At 48.8% G+C, this 14,705-nt stretch overlaps 1 protein-coding gene across 1 annotated transcript in view; it reads left to right on the top strand.

Moving 5' to 3' along the window:
* The window catches only part of RXFP2 (relaxin family peptide receptor 2), a 1,759,299-nt gene that overhangs the window by 1,162,770 nt on the left and 581,824 nt on the right, over window positions 1-14,705 (top strand). The window contains exon 8 of the mRNA XM_069639740.1: window positions 11,865-11,936. Within this exon, the coding sequence (XP_069495841.1) occupies window positions 11,865-11,936 (72 nt within the window). The remainder of the gene's footprint in view (window positions 1-11,864; window positions 11,937-14,705) is intronic.

The raw sequence follows: 14,705 nt of genomic DNA, 5'->3' as shown, positions 1-14,705 counted from the left end.
CGTCAGCGTGTAATTCGAGGAAAGGGCATTAGCGCATAAGCGCATAAGTGACGTTACGCGCGCGGGCGTTGCCTTCAGCACGGTGTAAAAGGTGAGCGCAGGCCAGCAGTCCACTGTAAAAGCTGTTCATGGAGACCGACGCGTGTGTTTATTCTTCCGGATTCACACGTGATTACTTCACACCTTTTGGTGGGGTATTGCTGATGTGCACAAGCGCATGTGTTTTTCTTTTTCTTTTCCACGCAAGGCAGGTGGTGAGTCGCGCACGCTATTTTTCCCACTGTGGTTCCCCCTGTGCATTGCATACCATTTTCGAGGTCATAGTAGCCTGCGTGTTCCACGTGTATGTGTTTTTTGTGTCCCTGGGTGCCACACCGTACTGCTGGAGGTCACATGCAAGTTTTTCTTTTGAAATTGTACTATTTTTTTTATTTTTAAGTTTTTACAATTTTTTCATTTTTTAAAAATGTTTTTTGGGGGGCAGAGCATTGCCTGACCTGTCATTTTTCCCAGGGGTCACAGACAGCCTTGCAGGAGCACAGGGGTACCTATTCCATCCAGTACCCTGCACCCTTCAACCCAATTGCCCAGGACAATTGTTGAGTGCACCTCCTATCGGCTATTTACCATCTGTGCCATGGTTGGGAGGCCACCAAAGGGTAGGGGGGGTGAAGCTGGGCGTCCTCCCAGGGGTCTGCGTGGTCGGGCACGTGGGCACAGACACCAGGGGGGACAGAGAGTCCAGGGTGGCTACAGAGGCAGAAGAGGCAGGGGTACTCCAATGGGGCAGGATGCCCAGCCACATGCTGGTGCAGACATGCCACCACCCCCTGTGGCTCCTGGTGATGCAGCTGTTGTATCACAACATGGCACCCATATGACCCAACAGCAACTTACATCAGCTGTCACGGGCCCAACGGTGGTGGTAGCTGCAGGTGCAGCTGTGGGGACCACCACCTGAGCTCGGGGTCGGGCAGCGCATGTTGCGCTGCGGGACAGGGACTCCCAGGATGATTTCCATCTAGTCCGGAGGTGCGGGTCACGTGTGTCCAGTGTAGCTGAGACTGGGGCACACGTATCTGGGGAAGTTATAACATCTGCTGCCCTAAGCAGCCGGGTGGTGGTAACTGCATTGGCAGATGCAGCCAACACCACCCCGGCAGTGAGTCAGACCCAAGCCTGACCTTGTATCCTGATTTCAACACCCACTGCCTTGGCCCTGTCCACCAGCGCCACTGCCCCCACTGATTGCCCACTCAGGGTCAGTGCCACCGCACAAAAGGAGGAAGGGTGCTCCTGCGCAAGAGGCTGGGACCCCAGACACATCCCCGGCCTCCGGCATGACGAGGAAGAAGCCTTTCGGCAAGCAGGAACTGGACTTCCTTGTGGACAATGTGTCGGCACACCAACACGATATGCTTGTGAGCCCACAGTGCCATACAATGCCTGCCCAGAGTTGGGCCCACTGGCAGCATGTTGTGGATGGTGTGACAGCCATGGGATTTCAGGTGCGCATGGCTCAGGACTGCTACAAGCGTTGGAACGACCTCCGATGCAGTGCAAAACAAAAGCGTGCCTCCAATTATTCCATGTCTCTGGTGACTGGTGGTGGGCCACCACCAGAGGAGGATGAATTCACTCAGCATGAGGAGATCGCTACAGAGTTCATCCCAGAAGAAAAAATCTGTGGAGTGAGAGAGAGGATTGATTATGATGCATCGTCCGGTGAGTATTGATGCGTGTTACTCAATGACATGTGTGTTTGCCGTGTGTGACCCTCACAGCTACAACTTGGGTCCTTCCTTTCATCAATCTCCTTCTCTACCTGTGATGTTCACCAGGGGTCTGACCTCTCGAACAGGCTTTCCAAACAGCAACTGGCAGCTCTCGCCTACTGCATTTTCATTTTCTGCTATGACTTCCAGTGCTATGCTGATGACACTTAACTCATTTCCAGGCTGCCTTGGGCCACTTCTTTTCTCTCCCTCATTTCTGATTGCCTCATTGATATTGGAAATTGATGTACTGCCAACGATCTCTGTCTAAATGCCAGCAAGACCCTAATCCTCATTGGTACACCTTCGCCATCCTTTCCCCTCACTCTCTGGCTGGCCCCCCTTGGCCCTCCTCCTACCCCCACCTGCAAGGCCAACAACCTCGGGGTCACCTTTGACTCCATATATTCCTTTTCCACACACATTTCTGACATTTCTTGAAATATATTAACTTCTTGCTTAACCTCCTCAGGGGTACTGTGCCTTTCCTATCGTTTACCTACAAGTTCACAGTCTCTCAAGCTTTGGTTGTCTCAAGGTTGGACTACTGTGACAGGCTCTTTCAATATTCTACCATCCTTCACACTCCGCCCTCTACCACTAATCCAGTACAGGACTGCAAGACTTGTCCTTGGCCTCAAGCCCTGGGATCCTATCTTTCGAGCTCTGAAATCCATTCATTGCCTACCAGTGGATGCAAGGATGATACTTCAGACCCTCTGCATTGCGCACAAAGATTTTTGGGGCCTGGGTCCAAAATACCTTCAACTATCCCTCTGCCAATACCTCCCCTCTCGAGTCCTTTGCTCCTCTACATCACACTCCCTCCGGGTCAGTATTTATCAAAGAAAGAAGCTGGGGGGCAGATCTGTGTCTACGGCTGGGACCTCCCTTTGGAACAGCCTACCTGCCACGTTGAAACTTGAAGAGAAACATCTCTGCTTCCGGAAGCACCTCAAGACCTTCCTATTTGCTCCTGCATTAGCCCCTCCTCTCCCCAGCTGAACAGTTTCCTCTCTTGGCACTGTGCACCTGCACACCCTCTGTCCTTCAGGCCCAGGTACCTGCTTACCCTGCCTCCAGGCCTCCCATTGCAATGGGTCCTGTATGTGTACCCATACAGTCCCCCACTGCATCATGACGTGTTGTCGCCGGTAAGTGATCCTGTGTTGGATGATCTTCTGCCTGTGACACCTGCAGTAGGGGGCCAGGTGGGGTTGGAATGTCTGCCTCTTGTGGTTACGGGTGCGCGGTCACACACAACACCAGTTGGCCATGTTCCTGGGCATCAGGTCGATGGAGGGATGCAGTCCTGCAGCCACGGGCGGCACCAACCCAGCAAGGAACACGGCTCCTTGGGCCCGGCAGGTGTCGTGTCCGGCAACGTGGTGGCCGTGCGCTACCAGGGTCAACTGAGTGGGGGCATGCCGTTATTGCCATAGCACAGCAACTGGGGAAAGCAGTGAGATGATGGCTCAAGGGATGGAAAGTGTGGGCCGTTCCATCCCCCCCTGAAAGGCAAGTGCAGCTCCAGCAGCAGGCTACACGGTCCACGTGCTGCTCATTCAGGCTGGGCCTAGCAGCCTCTGACAGGGCACGCTGGGCTGAAATGGTGGCTCTGTGTCAAGCTATTTCTGCTCAGGCAGGGGCACACCGTTAGGCCCTGAGGGTCGAACATCAAAACCTCTGATCTACTCTGGGTGCTCTCATGATGGATGACAGTAGGTGGGTTGAAGACAGGATGGAGCGGCTTGAAAGAACCATCTCAGCTGAACTCCATGCAAGCCAGGAGGTACTCCATTGTCATGTGAAGCCATGCAGGCAGAACTCCATCTTACACGTCAGTCCTTGCAGGAGGAACCACGTGTGACACGAGAGGTAATGCATGCAGACCTATGTGTCATTACCATGCAGGACCTGGTTTTCCAGACCCACATGCTTACTGCCGTTGAGGGGCAAGCTGCAGAAAGGCGTGGTCAGTTAACTGTGCCACATCCACCTTCTGAATTCCATCCAGAGGGTGACAACGAAACCTATCGCCCACATAGGTCGGGCCGTGCAGGCGCTGAGCCCTGTGGGTTTTAAAAAGAAATCTCAACATCTACACATGTGGGTGTTGAGGTGCACCCTGTACCTCCTCCCTCCTGGGTGCCCCTCGACCCCCCGGGTCATATGTGGCCATTTTTTATTTTTTATTTTTCTGCAAGTATTTTTCTTGTTTTCTTTTTTTTTGTCTATTGTGCATTCATGTGACAGTGTGGTGCTTTGTGGCATTTGAAGGCATCCACTGTGTTTTCCAGCAGGGCCCATTCAGGCTTGTGTCGTGTATGTGTTTTGCTTGGGGTCCTGACACATATGCTAGTCCTGCTTCCCCTTTCCATGGGCTCGCAAGGAAGGCTCGGTATGACACCATCTCACACAGGGGCATTGGGCTTCCATCATATCTGTGGCCAGCCTGCAGTCCTACTTGTGTGTATACCCCTAGTGGGTATTCCAGATGGCTTCTCCAATGCATGTCTGCACTTCATTTTGGTGAGTATTCTGTTGACTGTTCATTTCATCATGTTGCTTATGATTTTTTTAAGAATTGACTGTCTATCTTCATGCATTTCCTGCTGTAGGCGGTACCATACAACCTTTGGCTATGTAACAGACACTGATGGTGGAAGGGGTCCGTGTGCTGACAATGTTGCATTTGGACACTTGGCCTACAGTGATTTTGATATGCCACATGAGCACTGCACGCTGAGTTATCCTTGTCACCACGCGTTTCAACTACCCCCATTTCCTTGCGTCCCCTGCTTTGGCCATCTTGCACCCCTGCCTGGTGTTTTGTTGTGCCATTGGAAATATGGCTGCATTGCTTTTGACTTGACTGTCATGTCTGTGGCCTGGACCTGCTCCCCCCCTCCCATTAGTTGCACTTGGCCCTTGTGACAATCCGGCCAACCAGGAAGCTGGAGCCTGCCACCACTACCAATGGCCAACAATGGAGGTCCTGTCTACCCCTGTCCACCCCTGCCCACCTCCCTTCTAGGTCCCTTGATTGTCCCCCTTTCTCCCCTCCCCCCCTGGCTCCACCTGCCCCCTGCAAGTCTCCCCCTGTCTCCCTTGCCCCCCGCCATCCTGCACCTGCTCCCTGCTAGTCTCCATCTGCCCCCTTCACCATAACACACCCTCCCCTTCTACACTGTATTCTTTCCCTCTGCTCCCTGTGTGTGCTTTCTTTCCCCCTCTCCCCTTCCTGCCTTTACACCTTGGCCCCCTCATCCCTTCTCTCCTCCCTCTCCACCACCCTTTCCCCTCCTCCTTGTCATCTGTCTGTCTTTTTCCGGCACTACCCCAATTGCCGTCAGGCATGGTGATACGTAGCCGCTTGTTCTTTGCAGACACTTCCCCCTCTGCCTCCGTCCATTCGCCCCCCACCTTCACCTTTTTGAGTTTTATTTTGGCACTTACTTTTATCATCGGTCCCTTCACCACTGATTACAGGTCATCTGTTCCCCCTTTCCCTTCTGTGTTACTTCTACCCCTCCCCAGCGCTATCTTGATTTTTCGTCGACCTTCCACAGTTTGTCACTTGTTTTGTTTCTCTCCTCACCTCTTCCCTCCTATTCCCTCACCCCCCTCCTTATGTGACTCTTGCACTGCAACTATTGCCGTCAGGCATATCAATGTTGATGCTAGTTTTGTTTTCCCACATTCCCTCCCTAGACTCTCCCTTATTGTTCCAGGCACTTGTACTATGTACTTTGATTTGATAGTTCATTTTCACATTCTGGACTGTTTGACGGACTTGTAGGAATGTACTGTTATTCTCCCTTGTTCCCTCCCTCCTTGAAGCACTTTGATTCACTTTGTGTGTAGGCCCAATAAGGATTTTCAATGAATCAGTGACTGCTCACTGTCTGCCATTGTCAATGTGGGGTACTCTGTACATGATATGTTCTGCTGGTCAATGGCTGATCCTATGTTGGGTTTTATTTTGAGGTATCAGGGGATTGGTGTGGTTTAACACACATGGGGGTCCTTGAGTGCAATGTTCACATGTGCTGTGTACAGGACACTGAGGGCTCACTTCATTTCACATGCATGTATTCGAAGCATGTCCCTACTGACACAAACACTTAGGTGACACCCGCCCCACACCAACTACGGTGACACCATGCACACACGTGCACCCAGATTGCCTTCTCAGGCATGCTGCATCCCAACAATCCATGTACACTTCCGATTCATTGATCATGTACATGCATAACAGGGTACTATTTGGTTGATTGCACTTATTTTTCATGATGCTCATTCCCCAGCACAATGCACACTCACTGTGCTGTCCGGTGAGCGGTGTGTTGCAGGGGACACACAGGCAGCACACAGTGTTTTTAATGCCAATTTGATATTGTCCAATGTGCATGGCAACAGGTATTCTGACTTTTGTTGCTTGCACCACTGGTGGCATGCATTTGTGCCACCGTTTTCAGGGTGTGAGGTTTTGGTCAGTCATTTCTTCAGATTCCATGTCAGGTGTAATTGTCTGGTGCCTATTTACATTTCTCACCTGGCACTTCATGACTATTGTGTCATGTGTTGTGCATATGGTTTGATGTTTTGCCATTGCATACCATTGTGTGGTGTGGCAGACAGGGGTCATGGGGGTAATGGGTGTTGGGAGGGTTTGGGTGGCATAGCAGTACTTTCATGCCCTGGTTTGCAGGGGGGGATATGCACCTTGCATGTGTTCCTTTTGGTCACATGGGATTGGTTGTATTTAAGTAGCTAGGGATGCACACAAGGTGGCACTTCCGTGGACATGTTCTCAGGGTGGTAATGTTGTGATAGTTAACTGTCCCTTTCTCATCATCGATTGTCACCTGGTATGTGCCAGGCCTGTGTGCACTCAGCAGGGGTTGGAGTTTAGGTGAGAAATGTGGCCACAAGCTGGGTACGGGCTGCCTCGCCACATGCCCTTTCCTCTCCCATGTGCAGCGGCCGTGCGTGTGGTTGGGGATGTGGGGGCACCACCATGTCCACTTGTACGCCCCGCTGTGTTGCAGCGTTGTGCAGTACACATGCTGCCACAATGATCCTGCACACTATTGGGGGTGCATATAGTAGATATCCGCCAGAGCATTCATGGGAGCCGAAGCATGACTTGACCACTCCGAATGTGCGCTCCACTATGGCCCTGGTTGCAATATGGGCTGCGTTGTATCTTACCTGGGGTGGTGTGGTGGGGTTCCATATTGACGTCATCATGTAGGTGCTCAGAGGGTAGGCACTGTCCCCTGGTAAGGTGATAATGGTTGTCATTAGTTGGTCTTGTGTATTTGTCTGTGTGTGACATGCATGCATGTGCACAGGCATTTGTACTCACCTATGAGCCATGTGTTGCCATTCTTCCCAGCTTCCAGGGCCCGGCTCAAGTCAGACATTCTGAATATGAAACTGCCATGGGTGGACCCAGGATAGTTTGCATAGACAGAGGTGATGATTCCCTTGGCATCACATACAACCTGCATGTTGATGGAATGCTTGCGGTTGCGGTAGATGTTTTCAGTGGCCCTAGGTGGACGTAGGGCCACATGGGCAAGTGGCACAGTGAGTAGAGCACTCGCTTTGACATCCGTGCAGAGCTTGCTAACGCAGGTTCGAATCCCGGTGGGGCCAAACTCAGCCTTTCATCCTTCCGAGCTTGATAAATGAGCACCACACACCGTGGGTAATAATAAGCAGCGCTCAGATACCTGAGGGTTCGTAGCGCTATATAAATGCCAAATTATTATTATTATTATTGGTGCAATCTATGGCACCGAGCACTTTGGGGAAGTGTGCCACCCAGTAGAAGTCCAGGACCACGGCCTGCCTTTCTGCAGGTGTTCTGGGCATGTATATGTGCCTGCGGACTGAGGGGCGTGCAGTGATGATTGCCAACACCTGGCATAGGCAACATGACTGCGTAGGCTGTGAGACGCCCCCCACTATGGCAGTTGTTCGATGAAAGGACCCAGTGGCCAAATAATGCGGTACATTGAGCTCCTTCTCCAAGAGGCTCAATGCTTGGGAGCACAGGGTGGGTTATGTGAGTTCATCCTCCCACTCAGTGACCAGCTCTAGAATGATATGAGGTGGAAACCTATACCTGCCATAGACCTGGTCATGAGGCATCCCAAAAAGGCTGGTCCTGTGTAAAGAATTTCGGGGCCTGGCTATTCTCCTCCTCCTGCATTGTCACACGATCACTGCTGCGAGGAATGAGACATTCATCGTAGCTGTACATGTTTGTTAGTTGTTTGCACGCACTTTTATGCTGCGCGGGGGCGCTTCCACCTGCTTTTGTGTGGCGGACGTATTTGTGCGCGTGCATGTGTTTTGAAGTGCGCGGGTTTTCCCTTTTCGATTTCATGAATATGTGTTGGCCACTAGCGCGTTGCTTGTGTTTCCCTGCGGTACTTCCCACGTTACGCCTACATTTTCATGCATTGTTCCCCATTCCCCGTGTTCCGCCCCCTTTTTAGGTGTGTTCGCGAGAAGTTGTGTGCTTTCCCCGTTCCTGTCGCGCACGCGTTTGGAAAGTCGCAGTAACGTGTAAGGTAAGCGCGGATTTGGCACACATCCCGGGAAATGCACACGCAGGGCCTTCCATGAATCGCACACGTGCGATTAGCACGCGTGCGCTAGATTTTTCATGCTTGCGCCAGCTTGCTCCACAAATTTTCGTGCACATTTATTCCATGAATTACCCCCAAGGTTGTTCAAAATGTGGGGATCCTCTTAGTTTGTGGTTTCTCTAAGTGTTACAGTATTTTGGATGTACAATGGAGGATACAACTGCTGGATCCAACTGCCCATGGTATTGCTATTGATATTTTATTTCTATCGCACTCGTACACAAGTCTTTCAGAGCGCGTCAAGGCAAGGGAGGGGAACAGGGGAGAACAAAACAGCAATCTTACTAGGTCCAGTGACATTGAGAACGCGTAAGTGCATGGGAGAGGGGGAGGGGAAAAGTGCTTGGAAGGGGGGAGAAGTGGAAAGTGCGAAGCAGAGGAGAAACAGATAAATAACAATAAATAAATAATAAAAGCAACAAACAGTGGTAGTGCAGCCAGCAATTTGCAAGTGCTAGGTTTAAGGCAGCAGACAGGGTAGGTCTGATAAGTGCAGGAAGAAAAGGGGGGGCTGTATGGGTACAGATACAGACCCCAATGCAAAGGGTGGCCTGGAGGCAGTGCGGGAGGGTGGCGGAGTGAGCAGGTACCTGGGCCCAGAGGACAGAGGGTGGCCAGGTGCACGGTGCCAAGAGAGAACAGATCAGCAGGGGGAGGGGGAGTGAAGGCAGAAGAAAAGAGGAAGGTCTTGATGTGCTTCCGGAACTAGAGATGGTTCTCCTCAAGTTTTATAGTGGCAGGAAGGCTGTTCCAGAGGTAGGCCCCAGTCGAAGACAGAGATCTACCCCCAGCTTGTTTCTTTGAAAAACGACTTACCCTGAGGGAGTTGGAGGTAGAGGATCGAAGAGCTTGAGAGGGAAGGTATTTCCGGAGGGATAACTGAAGGTATTTTGGACCCAGGCCCCAGAAAGCGTTGTGGACAATGCAGAGGGTTTTGAATGTAATCCTTGCATCCACTGGGAGAAAATGGAGAGATTTCAGAGCTGGAGAGATACGATCCTAGGGCTTGAGGCCAAGGACAAGTCTTGCAGTCCTGTTCTGGATTAGTAGCAGAGGGCGGAGAGTAGAGGCAGGTAGATTTAGAAAGAGGCTGTTACAATAGGCCAACCTAGAGAGAACAAGAGCTTGGGATACCATGATCTTCTGGGGGAAGGAGAGGAAAGGCAGAGTACCTCTGAGGAGGTGCAGTAGGAAACTTGACTTTTTAGAGACCTCAGAGATGTGGGCGGAGAAGGAAAGGGTGGAGTCAAAGATGACCCTGAGGTTCTTAGCCTTGCAGGTGGGGGTAGGAGGAGGGCCAAGGGAGGCCGGCCAGAGTGTGAGGGGAAAGGATGGTGAAGGTATGCCGATGAGGAAGATCTCCATCTTGCTGGCATTCAGACAAAGATCATTGGTGGCACACCAATCTTGAATGGCAGTTAGGCAATCAGTGATGAGAGAGGGAGAGGAGGTGGCAGAGGGCAGCCTGAAAATGAGTTGAGTGGCGTCAGCGTAGCACTGGAAATTTTAGCAGAAAGTGGCAATGCAGTGGGCGAGAGTTGCCAGGTATTGGTTGAAAAGCCATGGAGAGAGGTTAGACCCCTGGGGAACACCACAGGTAGAGAGGAAGATAGATGAAAGGAAGGACCCAAGTTAGACGTGGGAGGATTGATCTGAGAGGAAAGAGGTCAGTCAGGCCAGAGCCTGATTAGTGATACCCAGGTTGTCACAGAGATGGTTGAGCAGGATAGTATGGTTGACCGTGTCGAAGGGAGAAGAGAGATCGAGGAGGATGAAGTCAGAGGGAATGTTAGAGTCAAGGTTTGAGATGAGATCTTCACGGATGTTCAGGAGAGCAGTTTCCATGCTTCTGGCAGCTCTGAAGCCAGACTGGTGGTCATGGAGACAGCCAACCTTTCATGATGCATACTACTTCCGCAACCACACACCGGACACACACCTTGAGCCAATATCTGCACACCTTAATCCTCTCTCTATTCCCGCTCATCCAGGTTTAACACAATGGACAATGGCCTGCATGTGATCAGCTATGCACTCCACATCATCACTCATGCTTTGAACACCATCAGTCATGCTCACCACACCTTTAACCATGTACTTCACACCATCAGATATGCATGTTATTCCTTCAGATGCAATTCATGGTGTCTTCGATCCTATGGCTCCACAAATCCTTACATTTACCTATATGGGAAGAACATTCTTACAGTCAAGAGGTAGGTAACAGACTTTTCTGGATTTGGGATGTGGAGGAGGCAACTTCTCCATGCTGTAGAGATAGAAGGAGGAGTACATCACAGATCAGGGGATGAATGGGTAAAGGTCACCTCTTTTCCAGGAAGGGACAAGCTGTGGTTGATTGGGGCATATATGTGATAGTAGAGGGAAGAAAGATGGGGAGAGCACATGCACATTTGAGGGTATAACCTCCAGAGGGTGGTAAGGGGGAAAACAATGCAAGTCCCTTAGGGGAAGGGATTGTGAAAGGGAGCCAAAAGGAGTGTGGCCTGGTGAAGAGTGGATTAAGACGATCATAAGGACCATATATCAGTACATTCTACCTCCCTGGGGAGTGCTGGATGCAGATAAAGGTTGTAGGCTGCTTGCAACTATGTTCATCTTTATCTGTGTATAGAAAGGACCTTCAGGGCACTGGAAGGGCTGCACAGCCACAAAAGCTCTGATGTGAGCCTGACACAGCTGCCTTATACCCCAGTCAATTCTGACACATGGGGAAAGCAGGTAGAAGCCCAGCTACCCGCAGCACACTCCAGAGGAAACGAGGAGGCAACAAATTACGCAAATAGGTTTCAGGCTCCAGAAGGATTGTTCCTTTTGATAGGCTGATTCTGCTTTCGGCTTAGTGCAACTGCAAGCTGATGTCAGAGGTGAGAAATCTTTTCAACCTATATGCAAATGTGTAGGTCTGATACAAAACACCCCTCTGCAGCATTTGACATATATTGTATTGACATCATATTGACTCAATATTATATGAAGAGGTATACAGTGTTTTTAACGAAATTAAAATATTGAAAAACCTTTTCATTGAAACATAAATAACGACAAAAATGTCGAATTTTTAATAAAAGTGTATGTGGGGGTGTGGTAAGGGATTAAAAAGGGTGGGAAAGATTGGGTGGGGGGTTAGTAAAGCAGGGAAAACGAGGTGCTTGGGGGGACCCGCCAACATAAAAAAGAGAACACAATTTGACATGTCTTCATTATTTTAGAGTCACTGAAAAAGTGTGTCACTACTTTCATGAAGATTGCACTAGTTGTTAACCTTTCTGCATTTCGCCCTAGAGAATATCTAAAATGAAGTGTCCCTATAAAGTCTCCTTCTGTATTAATGTCTTTTAGTGTTTGTCAGTCACTCATTGGTGAACAATCTAACATCATTGCATTTCTCTCTTAACAGAATCCTGGATGAAAACCCAATCATGAAGATCTCACAGGAGCTGTTCACTGGCTTAAAGAATGTATTTTTCCTGTAAGCGAAAAGCAATATTTTGAGCCTTGCACCTGTTAATGTTTACACAAGCCTGTCAAATGTTAAGACAAATCTCTTTGGAAGTCATCGAAAAACAGGTACTAGCTAAAACACAACCTCATCACGAGTTGGGCGGTATCCCGACTGGGATACCACCCAACTGTTTTGCGTTACCGCCCACCCGTCCGGCTGTATTACCACCGGATCACAGGTTGGGTGGTAAATGTAATTCGCGATTTCCCCATTGGGTCCATTGGACCCAAAGGGGAATTTTTGCCGCAATTATCAAGGCAGTATTACCGCGTGATAATTGCACCAAAAATCGGCATTCTTCCAGCACATTTACACCCTGCTGCCAGACTCAAGATTGGGCAGACCCTTAAATGCAGCGGTAACAACGAACCACCACATTTAAGGGCTTCCGCCCAACTCGTGATGAGGCCCTTAGTAAGATGACATCAGTGAGATTTATATATTGCTACAATATGTGAGTCTATCCACGTCGCAGAGTTTGATGCTGCGGGGGACAGGAAAACAGAAATGAAGTACAAAGTCTAAGGTCCTCCATAAAATGGAGGGAAGCATAGAGCAAGGAAAAGAGTGGTAAAAAAAAATGGTGAATGCCCCATTAACCTTTTTGAAAGAATATTGCAATCCAGGTGTAAAAAAAACTTATCTATTTCATTATTTCTTTTAACAGTGTTCTGTAAAAATGCAAAAATACACTTTGACCATACTTTAGATGCTGAAGTCCAGAGCAAGTGCCACGTGGAGATTAGCGAGCCCTCGCACAAACACAATCTGAAATGTCCTTCTTGGTTGAAGAAGGTTTGGCTACCAGAGTCCTCCTGCTGGATCACAAGAATATATCAGACTCTACACTACTCCTTACAGACATCCCCCAGACCCAATATTGTGCCTTACAAAGCAAAATCATCAGCTCAGCTCACAATGTCTCCACTGGCTCCTTGTGAGGGATAATGTACTCTTGATGAGTATGAAACGGTGTTCTGGGTGCATTTGGAAACCTTGCATTCATGCCAGGGTAAAGTGACTTTTACACCTGATTAGTAGCTTGCACTATGAAATGTGTACTACTGGCTGGGTCTTGCTCTCATATTACCATTTTTCCAATAACCAAATAATCAGTGATTACTGGACAAAGAGGGCTACCTTGCATCTCATTATGGCCGGCTAGAGGATCCTTTGTGCCTGCTGCTTTCATTGACTCCATGTACTTATGCTGCCTGAACCTGTCGGAATGTCATTGCATCTACTGAAGAAGTGGATGGGCAAATCAAAAGCTGGCAACAAACGAAGAGCATTGTAGCAAATTCTGTAGTGTGGGCAATCGTACAGATCATCTGACTATTGTATGAAAGACTCCACATCATGACTGAAGTATCATTGGCATGGATTTATGCAAACCCCATAAGTAGAAAACATATATTTAGTTTCATATACTATTGATGGAGAGTGCTGAGAAGACTTTAAGGCCCTGATTCAAAGAGTGTTTTCCAATAGGGGTTTGCCATTATAAAATGCGTCTGTGAATTAGTCCCTTAGGCACTCTGCACTCTCTGGCCACCTTTATTCAACGTTTTCACGCAACATTGCAAATAAGAGCCAAAACACGTGGCAACTAACTAATTTCTCAAGTAGACCCAAAGAAATCAATCCCACTCACCTCCATGATACTGTGGCACGGGCCGCCAGAATCTAATCTTCATATTCCCAATCACTCCTGATACAGCTGCTGCAGTAGCAGCCCACCTAACCTTTAAAAGATCTGCCCAGCTAACTGATACCCTAGGAGATATAGCAATTGGCAACAAACATGTGATAACGAGTGGATATCACACCTGTAGATGAACGAGTGGTGTATCTACACACCCAATACAACACAAGAGATGATCTGGATCTAAGGACTAAGCAAGCAAAATATCTCACACATCTGCACCAGAAGCACTGGAGAAAAGACTGTAAATGTAGCGCGTCCACCAGGTATGAGGCTTATACGACATCAGGGACTATCTCTTCTATGCCGGCAGAATCTATTCAGTTTCTTTGCTGTCAAATAATGGGCATACAGAGCAAGATCATTGTTATTTTTTAGAATGGTTTGCAATAAAAGATGAAACTTCTACGATTGAGTCCAGCCACGATTATCAATGTTGGTGCATATTGAATGTGCCCACGTTGCTTTGAAGAAAATAAAGGGGCACCAGCAGAATTCATCAAAATCTTGATACAGGTTTTGGGGATCCCCTTGGGCAATTTTCATTCTATCAAGAATTGAATTGTTTCTTCCTGTTTAGCAAAGTGTTGCAATTACATCCCTCAGACCATCCTCTGGTTTACACACTAGCGGGGTCAAGTTCACCCCCACGTGAAAAAGGTTTTGGTGCTTTAAGACCCCGATGGTGGAAATGTGCACAGTGTAAAAGGCATAAACATAACATATGTATCTAAATGCAGACCTGTAGGGGTTAAAATACTTTTTGGGAAGAGATGTTGAATAGATGAATGAACCCATTTTGGCATATAACCTGGTAAGAATTACAGTTAGTATGACTTCATAAGTTAAATGCACTGCAGAAAAGCGGCACAGACCCCGTTTTTACTTCATAAAAAGAGGCAAATATTCCCAAAAAAAACAAGCATTGACAATACCAAGAGTTTGGTATTTGTAGTTTTTTACTCCATTTTAAATTCAGCATGGAGGGGAGGAATGAGGAATGACAGCACAGGAGGGAAGAAATGACACTA

Source organism: Ambystoma mexicanum, chromosome 7q (assembly GCF_040938575.1).
Source record: "Ambystoma mexicanum isolate Mex_15411 chromosome 7q, UKY_AmexF1_1, whole genome shotgun sequence".
Lineage (NCBI taxonomy): Eukaryota > Metazoa > Chordata > Amphibia > Caudata > Ambystomatidae > Ambystoma > Ambystoma mexicanum.
This window is presented reverse-complemented; position numbering and strand designations above follow the sequence as displayed.